General features: G+C 43.6%; 1 protein-coding gene across 23 annotated transcripts in view; it reads right to left on the bottom strand.

Moving 5' to 3' along the window:
• The window catches only part of KDM2B (lysine demethylase 2B), a 110,415-nt gene that overhangs the window by 61,730 nt on the left and 35,533 nt on the right, over positions 1-13,152 (bottom strand). For 14 of the 23 annotated variants that reach the window (XM_080559466.1, XM_080559472.1, XM_080559451.1 and 11 more), the window contains 3 exons: positions 12,292-12,396; positions 10,472-10,565; positions 9,424-9,577 (listed from right to left, as the gene is read on the bottom strand). In XM_080559466.1, the coding sequence (XP_080415592.1) occupies positions 9,424-9,577; positions 10,472-10,565; positions 12,292-12,396 (353 nt within the window). Of the gene's footprint in view, positions 1-9,423; positions 9,578-10,471; positions 10,566-10,995; positions 11,282-11,344; positions 11,576-11,609; positions 11,778-12,291; positions 12,397-13,152 lie in introns of those variants that run through there. The other 9 variants (XM_080559470.1, XM_080559471.1, XM_080559452.1 and 6 more) reach the window with 4 other exon arrangements.

Here is a 13,152-nt window from a genome sequence, read left to right as displayed (position 1 = left end):
CTTCACAGTTAAAGCAGTTCATCACCTCACATGAAATACATCAGTCTGTACTAAGAGCAAACTGCTGCAAAATAAATGATACTCCTGACCCTAGTCTTTGGGAAGGAAAAAAGATGTAAGGTGAAGGAGTTCAGGGTTACTGCTTCCACGAAGCAATCAAAGACTGCAGTTTCTGCAGTTTGGGGGTTGCTGGGTCCCCAAAGCTGACTTACTGGATAGTTGGTAAAACTCAGGGTCAACTTGGGTGATAATTCAGCTTAATTGCCAGTTCCAGAGATGAACAAGCTGAAGGTCCAACAAGTGCAATGACTTGTCCATGGCCACATGGCTGAGCGGTGGCAGAAGACAAGCCACAGGCAGCCAGTTACCAGCAGGACGCTGAGAAGCCTTCACCACTTGTTTACACCACAAATCTCCCAGAATAAATCGATGTACACGCAGACTGACAGATGTAACAAGATATTTTAATGGAATCATCAACATCATTCTAAATACAACCTGTTATCAAAGATTTACAGCTCAAGTAAGAAGAGTAACTGAGCTGCAACCTGGCTCTCTAGACATATAGGAAAGGTAAAAAGGTAAAATCCTTCATTTTAAGAAATAAAATGAAACACCATCAATGCTATTGTTCTTCAAGTGTCTGTTTTTAATATAACCCCACAGCAGCCTCTTCCCACAAATTTTATTTCCTCGGTGAAAATTTCACACTGGAGTGCAATCAATTCCATTTTTTCCTTTGCTCTTTGGGTTTCAGTCTCATCACACCTTCCCTGACCTCTCAACTCTGTCCCCATTAAATGTCAAGGGTCTTTTTGTTAACAGCCTCTAGACTTCCTCAGTAGCTGTCCCAATATAACTGAGAGAAACTAGAAAAGACCAATCAATGCCTCGAGCCAATGCTCAAAAAAACCCCAACAGCGTCCCAGACATGACAAAAGCTCAACAGAAAGTTTAATGAGCATAAACATAGTTCAAATGTTGTCCTTACAGAAAAGCTGGAAGAGGTGCAAACTGAAGTCTTCCCTAAAATACCTGAGACAACCTCTGGTTCTGCAGATAATACACTGAATTCCCTACTTACGTTTCTAAACTAGGTAGCTACTCATTTAACAAACAATTAGTACCTTCAACTGACAGATGCAAACTCCTAACTTCTGAACTGAGCATTAGGTCCTTCAAGACACACGTATTTCTAGTAACAAGACTGAAAATACTGTTTTGTTTTTATGACACTGTTCTCAGTATTTTTTATGATACAGTTCTCAATAACAAAGCACTGAAATCCACCAGAAAGCCACCAGGAAAAAAGTTAAAATAAACCAGCGACCAAGCAACACACAGAAAGCCGTTTACTGTAAAGCCCTTGGAAGTCAAGTTCCCTACTCCTGCCTAAAGCAGAGCATAAGACAATTTCCACACGTGGCTCAGGGATGAGAAAGGACAATGCCGTGGGTATCATCCCTTCATGGAGGAACAGCGTGGAAGCGTGGAGCTGGGCAAACAGCTGAGCCCCAGGGACACCCTAACATCTCCAGCAGTTGATTTGCTCCCAGAGGCAGGATCCAGCCCACAGCCCCTCTGCCAGCGAGAGGACGCAGGCCTGACCGAGGGGTCACCTGCTGGCAACATGGATCTTGGCCGCTCGGCTGCTGAGCATTCTTCAGTCACCCTGCATCCCAAAATAGTCTCAACTCGCCTGAGGAACACGGAATATTGAGACTGCAGAGAGACAAACACGAAGAGGTGTGTTCCAGGGACGCGGGACACTATGTGCAAGATTAGACGAAAAAAGATAAGAGAATTGACAAGGTAGGAAAACACAGCAAGATTGGCACAGAAGCTACAAGGGAAAAGAAAATCTTCTGTTCTAATATTAACAAGACTGTGTACAGAGACAAACCGAAGACACCAGTACCAGAAGTAGCAGGAAAGAGACGAGCAGAAAGCAGGAAACGCTTCCCATGAGCATTGTATATTGTGGAAACGAGCTCTGAGAGCAGATAAACTTGGATGGCACATGCCATTAATTTCCACAGCTTCGATGCAAGCACGACTCAGAAATAAACTGTGAGGAGGACGAGCGCTCATTGTGACCACTTGCTACCAAACACACCCACGTCGGAAGCTTCCCAGTTATGGAGGCTTGTAAAGAGGAAGAGAGACCTCCAGGGAGGGTGCGTGTAATCCGTAAGACAACAATGAAGGCCAAGGGGACTGCTTTGATATCATCCACATCAACACACCCTGCGTGTCTTACTTTCAGCTACACTGTTATTTTGCTGGACGGACTGACAGGTCCGTTGACATGTATATGGTCACATCACCATGTATATGGTCACATCTGCTCACGTGTGTCTGAATGTTCCAGCTCTCACAGCAAAAACTTGCCACGCAGCCTCCAGCAGAGACACCTCTGAAGGGAGAGTCATCAATTCTCTCCTCGGCAGCTGCTTTCCACTGTCTACATCAACTCAGGTACTCCTGCACAACCCTGCATGTTCCATGGGTCTGCGCGAGACAGGAGATAACATCTCTCCCCTTGGCAGCATTCCCAAACCCAGAAACATTCTCTCTCTGTTTCTGTCCCTCCCTCTCTCAAAAAAAAGGAATGCAACACAGAATACAATACCACAAATTTAATTTCATCCTTAACGCTAAAAAAGCACTGGAGCGATATCAGAAGAAAGGAATTAAGGACAGAAAAAAATGCTAAAGTCAGAGGAGTAAGATATTGTTAATTTTTGGCTGAAAGACAAAAAAAAAAAAGCAGCACCTGCTGAACATTATCTAAAGCTACTATTAGACTGTACAGATGTGACACATACTGTGTGGCCTCAGGGATGAGTCAATAAAGAGAAACCTTCCTCAGAGGTGACTGGTTTCAAACCAGCCTGTCAATAGCAGTTCCATTTGATCCCCGTTTGGTGAGGCCTAACCCAAACTGCAGCAGACGCTGCTGAACCAACACAGGTTGTCTAAGAAAGAGGCTAACGAGCAACTGGACATGGAACCGGCCACGGTGATCTTTCTTATTGCAGCTCTCGATGATTAACGAGCGTTTCTTCCTTCCCAAAACAACCCTAGCTTACGAAGTAAAACCAGCATTGGGCAGGAATCTTATTCAGGAGACTCAGAAATGCCCTCAGCTGGTTTACAGTTAGAAGTTATTCCACTGCTCCTAAGGTACACTCGAATATTTAGATGTTATCATCTCTAGTAAATCAAGAAGGTAAAATTAACAGTAAAAAAGCTTTTCTTAACAATTAAAAGGAATACACAATCTCATTATCTTCTGAATTTTATAAAACAAGTATTATTAAACATTACAAACTTGTTAGAAGATTTCAGGGGCCTGTAAATTCCTGCTGTATCTTCAAGAATGGAATCATCCTTCCAAGAATAATAAAATAGAATATTAACTTATCAAGAAAGCTACAGGGCAAACAGACTACAGACTCCAGGCCAAAACCATGGTGCATCCATTTCCAGTGGTAACTGAACAGATATTTTGCTCTGTGATATAGAAGGCATACATGTTTTCCTGTAATTCTACAGCAACTTGGTCTGGAAAAGCTAAAATATGTAAATAAATTAAAAAATTTTTAAAAAGGAAATCAAAAGTGACTAAGGAGATGGCCTTACAGTGAACAATGCCAGCAAACCAGACAATTTCTCTGAACAATAAAGAATAATGATGGGGTCACAGTAGTGCCCACAACCAAGTATATCAAGGAAGCATCATGCTTACATTAAGAGTAAAAAATTAATGATTTTTGTCCCCAGTAATACAAGTAATCCAGCAATTCTCAATCTTACGTAATTTGATAAGAATCAGGTAGAGCACTGCAGAGGAACAGAACTAAAATCCAACATTATGCTGTCACCTTTCATCTGAAAGTAGCCACTCGAGGCAAAAACTCTCTCTGATGCTCTCTGCTGATCTTCATCGCTTGGTCCCTAAAGGTTCCAGGCACGGAGCTTCCACTAATGTCAGTGGAAGCTCCTGAAATGGGAAAAGCGAACAGCAACCAAAAATAGCCAGGCAGCTATGCAGCCCTAACACGACTCCCTGCAAAAAAAATTTACCAGTCAGATTTTAATAGCCTGTCATTCTCCCTGATAGAAAGCCTCTGTGCTACCTTCTGGCCCCATTACACAATAATTCATCAAATACTGACTGGCACGGCGGAGGTGACCTAGAACCGCACGCTCGTAACAGGCAGAATCTTACTGATAACCACAGATACAGTACTTGAAACGCTCTGAGTCCTTGCTAACCACAGCGTAGAGTCTAGCACAGAACAGCCCTTTCCAGCTGCTTTCCTTCCTCCAAAAAATGTTCATCCAAGAAAAGTCATTATTTCTGTATTTGACTGCAAACCAGAACTTTGGAGCACTCTAATGTTACCATAATAACCATCACAGAACAATGAGAATATTTTGTTAGACTGTGGCTCATTTTTCATCTCTCAAGAAATTGAGAGATTATAACGACATCTTTCCACGCACTAGGCCCCACAGCGTGTTACAGTAAAGAACATAAAAAATAAAACAAAAACTGCTTACTCAGTGGAGGACGGCTAACTACAGGGTGAGACACAGCTTTCCTAAGACAAGCATGCAGCAACACTAGGGAGAAGTTTGGAGAGGAGGCAGAAGGAACGCCATGCCCAGCTGACAGCAAGTGACCTCACCTGGATTTTGATCACAGGAAAGCCTAAAAGCTCAGCACTAAAAAGTCTCCTACAAGATCTGTTGGTCTATTGGTTTAAGGTCTATTCAAGATTTGACCTACATCGGTCAAGTCTTGAAAATCAAAAATGCACGGTGACTTCTGTCCGGTACTTTACGGACGGTATTGGCCTATCACTTGAACTGCTCCTGCCCGATCTAAAGAACAGACAACGCACTCAAAATGGCCTGGCTACTTGATGATTCCTCCCAGAGGCAGCTCTCTTGACTACCAGCTCACTCACACTACAACATCACATCTCTTCACTGTACTCACATTAACACCACAGATTTGGAAAGCCTGCAGTAAAAGACACCCATACCAAGCTTACCCGTGGTCAAGCCGACAGCAGTATCGGTAACAACCCAGAACCAGCTGAGGTCTCCTTTTCACAATTACACACTTACTTCACAATATTAGCAACAGAGACAAATACTGCAAGACAGATTTCCCACAAGAAACTACAGGCTGGCCTGCTTTCGCATGCCCCGATTTTGCATGCGCAAACACTCTTGAATTTCAGGTACAAGCGCCTACATCAAGCATAAACACACACACACAAGAAAAGGTCACTTTTTTGGAAGAGAGGTATCAGAGGAAATTGAGAAAAAAGCAAACAAGCTTAGCATATTCCCAGCTACTGCAAGATCTTGTTTGTAGAGGACAACGGGGAAGGAGGAGAGAGGCAATATCCCTGTCAGACCCCCAGCACTTACAATCAAAATGACATATTCAGCAAGATTAGAAGACTCAAAAGAGCACCTGGATTGAAAAAGGATCAATTTTTCATTTAGCGTATGCTTAATTTTGAGCTTGGGTTTAGGAAGCAACAGTGAAGTTTAGAAGTACACAAGAGGAATGAATGCGATGTTCAGAGAACCAAGATGGGGAGGGAATTCCACGCATAAAGCACCACTTGGGGGAAAGGAAAAAAAAAGTACAAGGATAAAAGTAAGAGATGGTTGAGATGGTTTACAGAGCATGAAGAGTGGAGTGGCAGGTGAAGGGCATGAAGGGGAGAGAGAACAGGTTCCAGTGAAGTTAAGCAGTGATGTAAAAGGAAAAAAATATTTACACTCAAAGTAAAAAGGCACTAAAGGTAGTCAGAAACCAGGTAGCGCGTTTTCATTGACTTAGTGAGCAGTACATTGCAAGCAGGCTGCAGGGGAGCAATCAGGAGGTAATTGAAGAAGTGGCTGCATGCAAGCCAGAGACAAGTGCCTACAGAAATCCTGAGCGGAAGAAATCTGGAGGGACGCTGCTCAGTCCATCCCTGCCACAGCGATGACAGACACCTGGGTATTTTCTCCATAACCAACACCACGGTGGACTCCACGTGCTCCCACTCTGCACATCCCCAGTGCAAACCATACACACTGTCTTGAAGAACGCTAACAGCACAAACAATACTGGACAAGCTCTAGGTTTGATTGTGATTGATAAAATTGTGTCCCTGCTGAGACAATAGCTGCACACTGAGATTATGGTTTCCTCTCCAAGACCCTCACAGCTTACACAGGAAAAAAGAAGCATTTGCTCTACAAAGAGCTTCTCTTCTGTCTGGCAGGTAGGTCCGGTACGCAGCGTCCGCTACATCACAGCGAGATGTGTTACCTCGACCAAATTTCAGCCCCGTTAACAGGTAACCATATGAAAGTTTAAATTGCTCCTGATAAACACGCACAGTGCTAACACCCAAGGGCCACAGCATTCTTCACTAATAACTTGTCCTTATGCACGAAGACATCTCCCAGCCTGGGAAAACAACACATTTCTACAGGAAAATTAAAAAAAAAAAAAATAATTCGCTGACTCGAGTAGTTACTGTAGATTCCTCCCCCCTCTTGAACCTTCAGCTGCTCTCACCTCTTGAGCACACACCTGGCCATAAACCCCAACAAGTCACAAAGGGGTGTATTTCTCAACTGACAATTAAATGCTGACATCGGTTTAGATTGTACTAATGGAAAAGGCCGGGTTCCTAGTTAAATTATCACTTCACTGCAGACTTTACCAGTCGATCATCCTTGACTCACCAGCGGGAACTGGTAAAGTGGGAGGTGAGAGCTGGTAACGGTGCATCACTTGCTTGGAGAAGTCCTACGGGGCCATGAGGAGTGCAGCTTGGGTCCTACACGCGGCACCGGACACAGCATCCCTCAGAATCCCAGCTCACTTCCCTCCACCCCATACTTAGGAGGGACTCCTAAAGTGCTGCCAGATGCACTTTGACCCAGGACGACTCGCTACGCTGATAATACCTGGCTCATTTTCTCCTTGATACCACAGCTGTGATCGTGCCTTTTGGTGCTTTCCAGGGTTAGCAGCATAGGTAGAAATTAACTGGTTTAAACTTAATCCTGAAAAGATGAAGGTGGTGATGCAGAGGGAAATACCCCGAGGCCCTGGTGAGCACTGTAATTATGCCTTCTGTAAGAATAACTCCCATTCTTGTGCAAGTGCTTTGTAGTTTCAGGGATTTACTGGATCTACTGCTGATCCTAGATTCTCAAAGAAACCTTCCATCTCCCACAAGCCTATGATCTTACTCCCCCATGTGTCTTGTTACAGTCTTCTCTACCGACTTCATCCTTTACCCTGTGATGATATAATAGCATTGCTGGGACCACCCCCAAAAACGACTTGAAAATGAGAGCACAGCGGGAGATTTTATGCAAAAAGGCCCTTCACTGACACGTTCTCCATTCTTAGTCCAGCTGAGCACTAGCTGAATCACTCCACACTTTCTGAGACCGGACCTGTCATTAGAAGGTGTTTGCCTCGCGGCCGAGTTGAGGCTGGTTCAGAGGTTATCAGGCTCAATTGGAAGTGTGGGACACGCTGGTTTTACAGGCACCCATCACCAGAAGCCAAGCACTACCAACGGTTACTGAGTGCATACAAAACACATTCAAACATTAACTAGTGCGATACTCTCACAAACCAGAGGGAAGAGGTCACAGGAACTGACCTGTTTTACAAGGCTATGCTCAATTTGCTGACCTGGAACAGCTTTTAACTAGGCATTTCCATGCTCTTAAAACAAACGGGGAAATATTATCCTTTCACATAAGTAAGAGATTTGTGGAAAAGGTTTCTGACAAAATACACCAGAACAAAACCCTGGAATCCGTGAGGTGCTTACGGAGAAATTATTCATGTATGCCTTTCAAACGTGGCACGGAGCCTAAAACGGCTGAGGTATTGGCATTTCTGTACTTTGGGCTTTCCTATGAAAACAGAAACCACAGTCAAAAAACACATTTGGAACCACTTCGCTCCAGCCACCATGTTACAGTTGTGTCCCGTACAGGCTCCCACAACTTGCTGTGTTCCAACTGCTGAGCATGACTAAACTAACAGACAGAAAGTCTTATTCGTAGGAGGCTGCTCACAAGGGAACGAAGATAAATACAAAGATGCAGTAACGGGATCTAAGCAAACAGCACAGGCACACTCAAACACCTAGATCAAACAGTAACAGCACATCCTGACCTGCTTCAAGGGAAGACCTAATTCCTTTAATGGATTAACTCCTACACCCTCCAAGTCATTCTGCCTGTCACATCCCAGGCTGATTCTTACCAAATGCTTACCAAGCATGCAAATTTGTGGCCTTCGGTTGATGCTAATAACACTCCCTAGTTAGCAAGAACATTATCAGTGTCTTCTCGTGACCTGCATTCTATCGGTCTCCAAAATTAAAAAATATATATAATAATCTTATCCCCACAGAGTAATTCTAGAAGCTGAAGAACTACCAACCAGTCCTTCTGTCATGTAAAAAGGCTATCAATATTTATTTCCCTGGTAAAATCCGCTAGACAGAGGCAATGTATTATACCATTATAAAGAAACTTGCAGTCCCATAATACTCAAAGAGAGCAAAGCCTGATATCATTTGAAATGAAGAGCGTTACAGATTGCACCATCCTTAATCCATTTTAGGCAGCAGAATAAAGGCCTAAAGCCACCAGCCTTCAAAGCAGCAACTATTTGGTTGCTTTGCAGGAAGAGGCTGAATCACGCAACGCAGCCACTGAGGTGGGCAGCAGTGTACAAACGAAGCACGGCTGGGCTCCTGCAAGATGCCTGGACTCAGCACAACCTCCATCAGACCGAAGTCCTGAAGAGTTACGACAACAAAATAAAGCTGCTTCACCACAAAGCAACCCTAAGGGAGCACAGCATCTGCTGTTCCATGTACTGGAATCTCCACTGGGCTCTATCAAGGACTCAATCCACCTCACACCACAGACAGAGGCAAAGAAGTAGGGTCCTGAACCACAGGTGAAACTTGCCAGAAGAGTGCCGGAGACTTGACATCTCTGGTTACTGAATATATTTAACACCAGTTTTATCTCAGAATAAGAAAAACAGAAAAGTCCCTGTCCAGGAAGACAAACAACATTAACAAAAGACTCTGATGAGAAGAGGTGGACTGACAGCCCCAGGGACCCAAGTCCCCTCTCCTTTTCCCTAGCACAGCCCAAGTGATCACTGCATCCACTTCCTTAGTCTGAATGGGACAATTGCTGGGAAATCAAGTGCATTCAGCTCCTTGCCTTTCCTTTGCCCAGGAAATAAAGAGGTCAACATGGGGTTCAGATGTGAAGAATTGTTTCACAGACAACTGTTAGTCAAGCACAACAATTCCAGTGATTCCAAAACCAGTTAACAAACGATACCTGAAGGAATGAAGAACGTATAGCCTTGTTTGAGTTCAATTCTTTGGCATCTTTCCACCCTGTCTCCCAGAAAGATATCACTTTGCTTTCCTGAGAGCACCCATTCTTCATAAAGTTCTAGATTCTGCAGAGTAGGCGGAATCAGCCAGAAGATCTAAAAATAAAGCAACGATTTAACTATTACCAACAATCAACAAAAACACGCAACTGAAAAATTCCGAGGAGTTTATCGTGTGTTAGAGGAATGAATGCATAGCACCGAGCCTGCTTTCTGCATAAAACACGTGATTTCCAGGTACTGTACACAGAAATCCAGAGCAGACAGCAGCAGCAATTAGCACAGGGGCTGGAAATGTCAAGGTAACTGTCAGTTGTCATCTCTCTTCCATGAAGCATCTTATTCAAAAGATGCCTGCACAGTTTACGTTCAGTTCAAAACAATACGTTGGCATAGCACAACTTCACTGGACACAGATGACCAGAATCTGTACCACAAAGACGTTCAATCTGCTGTATTTTCTTTAGTGCCCGCCATACGCTGTCTACGCTAGAATTAGGAAAAAGCAACCGAAAATAGCAAAGATGTGAACGTAGCCACACAGGCTGTATATTTCAACATTTCTGTATTCTGCACTATTTCAGGTCGGGTATGGTGTGCACACTAAAGGAACACAGAATCTCTAAAAGGAAACTGAGAAGCTCTAGCTACAGAAGGAGACTTACGAGGGCACTCTGACCCAACAAGGGTACACACAGCCATGTACTCACTGCAAGACGCTTCTAAAACCATGCAGCAATAACAAGCGTAAAACCACCAACAAATAACACATCAGATATTTCAAATAAAGCACTTGCTTGTTTCACAAAGGTGAATGGTGTCCTTCTAGTTCAGCAAACCCCATGTACGTCAACAAAGGTAAATGAAATAGACTGCTAACTGATTAGCCAAAAAAAAAAGGTGAAAGAGAAAAAAATGAAAGAAAGCAACCCCATCCCTCCATAGCAGACACAGAGGAATAACAATAAATTTCAAACAAGGTTCACCTACCTTCCCCCCACGGAAAACGTGATACCACACTGAAGTGCCACCAAAATCAATATGAAAATCAGTGAAGCATCCTTTCACACTCATCAAACAGTACCTGAAAGCAGAGCGAAGGACAAAAATGAATCAGTCTGAAACAGTATTTTTCATGCCTTAATTTGCAGAGGTAACATGTGTGATACTGTTTCCATCCACTCAAGTTTTTGCATTTATAGTACAGGTTTTTTTTTTGTCTCAAAGTAACTATAATTAGGTTTCTGCTGAAAAACGTGCATCTTGAAGTTTGAGTCTGCTGTTCATACAAGTAGAAAGAAAGCTTTCAGAGTTAAGGAATGGAAAAATAACAAAAGTTATGTTGTTCAGAAATATTTCTGATGCCACTGCCTATCCCTGGGGTGATCTCTTTAATGCTCTCCTTCGCACTGAGACACAACCTTCAGCAAAAGTTGTACACAAATTGCTTCAAAGAGCAAAGTTTTGAAAAATCTAATTTGCTTATAAATCCTCCCACACGTTTAATCACCTACTTGCCACTAATGCCATTTCTGCAAGGATCTGGGGACAGAAACCTCATTTGGCAGATTAACTCTTTTTTGTTCACGTTTCTAGGCATTTCTGCATCAAAAGGCATAAAGGAACCAGCTGGCAGCATTGCTGAGTATTATCAAATCCTCTGTTTTTTTATGCCGTCTTGATTCAGGTTTTCAGAGCGGTTTAAAGTCGACATCGCTGGAAAGATACACAAGAGCGCTCATCTCGCTGCACGAATCTCAAGCCTCCAGCCACCATCTGTAACTAATGGCCGAAACACAGCCGCCCTTCTCACTATAGGCACCTTTGCAAACGCAGGAAACACACACCACTTAACCCACTAACCTCTTTTCCTTGTTCCGGTCTCCGTTTCATGGCTTTTTTATTATTATTATTAATTATTAGGTTGTTGGTTGTTGGTTTTTTTTTTTTTTTGGTTATGGAAACAGTACCAGAAGGGGAGTTGGAGGAAAAAAAAATAAAAAGGAGAAAGAAAACAGCTTTCATTTAACTGTGTCTTTTTCTCATCACAGTCAGGTAGGGAGAATCTCGGCAGTATGCAGGCGGCGTGCAGAAGTCCCTCTAGATGATAGGCTGGAAAGGACCTTACCATGTGTCTGCAGGAGGCTGGCAAATCAGCGCGGCGGTGGGCACATAAGAGCCCGCTGCTAAGCAACCACATCCCGAGCCCAGCTGACGGACCCGTGCGCAATGCTGTCATGAAGACGGTCGATTTGCGGGCTTCGAAAGGTCCTGCGCCTCCGTCTCGCAATTAAAGCCTCTCCTGGCGCAATTACGCCGCTCGCCCCTCGCCCGCTCTGGAATCCGTCCTCCTGCAGGAGCAGGAAGAGAGCTTTTTCCGCCCCTGGGGTATTTCAGATGCTTCAAAAATCACAGCCAGCCAAGAAGCTGTCTAGACTCTCAATATGCTCCATTTCAAAATATGAGTCCTTCCCTCCCAAATACATTTTTTTTTTTTTTATTTCTCCTTTCATGTTTTTTTCTCTACCAAGATGTTGTTGATTACAAGTCAGACAGAAATTAAAAACAATAAAAGGAGCCCGGAAAGGAAGTTGCCTTTCTTCGAGCCAAGCTGCAAAAAGTCACAGATTGAATAATTGCTAATAAAACAAAAAACAACATGGAAGTTCGCAGTTTGCGGGCAGCGCTGAGTACCATTGTTTTTCAGTAAAAAATTAAAATCCTTATGGAATCAATTATTTCCAGTTTGCAAAAGGTCAGATGTAAAATACATCACATTAACAACAATTTTCTAGGACTGGGCTACCTACCTACAATTACCCGCTGATATAAGGCGTTCTAAAAAGCGAAAATGGCCTTGCACGAGCCAGGTTTTAGTCCTCAGCAGCCAATAAAAGAAAGCTGAAGCTGATGATCTGTTTGTATTCAAAGAGAAAATAGTGGGATTTATCCCCCATCAAATCAAAGCGTTTAAAAATTAGTTTTGTGAGAAAACACCATGGCAGAGAAAACTGTGAACACAACTTCTTGTTGTTATTTTCCCTCTGGTTTCTTGAAACTCCTCTAAACACAATTTCCACCGTAATAAAGGTGGGCTTAGTGAAAGAGCCACATATGGTGGTTAACAAAAACCTACAAAGCATTTGGAAAGCAAACAGTTTTCCTTTCCATCCGCAAACGAGCCATTCCACGTTTAATTTCTGCTGTTCATCTAACAGGGCTGCTTTTGTCCAGCCCCAAGAAGCTAACGAAGGGCTGGGGAGCCTGAAAAGCGATCTTCCGCCATACAGCAACGTCCCTCGTTGCCAGAGCCTGGCACAATGCCTTTGCATTGACCTCTACAGCTTCCTCTTCCAATGTACACCGCAGTCACATGGGCCCCGCGCAGCTCCATGCCACGGCTAATCTTACACCGCTCCGCTCTAACCTCAGCGAGCGGTTTCTCGTCGCTTAACAGCTGCTAATTCGGGGAACGGCTCAACTTTTCAGGTTTTCCCCTCACACAAGCCCGCCCTCCAAAAAAAAAAAAAAAAAAAAAGGAAAGAAAGAAAGAAAAAAAAAAAAAGAGCCATCACACAGCATCCATGTTGAAAGAAATCTGGAAATTACATCCCGCTGCGCGCCTCCAGGTCGCAGCTTCAGCGCCCTGGGCCGGAGCAGGTAACGTGGGT

Source organism: Anser brachyrhynchus, assembly GCF_964034855.1.
Source record: "Anser brachyrhynchus genome assembly, chromosome: 17".
Taxonomy (NCBI): domain Eukaryota; kingdom Metazoa; phylum Chordata; class Aves; order Anseriformes; family Anatidae; genus Anser; species Anser brachyrhynchus.
This window is presented reverse-complemented; position numbering and strand designations above follow the sequence as displayed.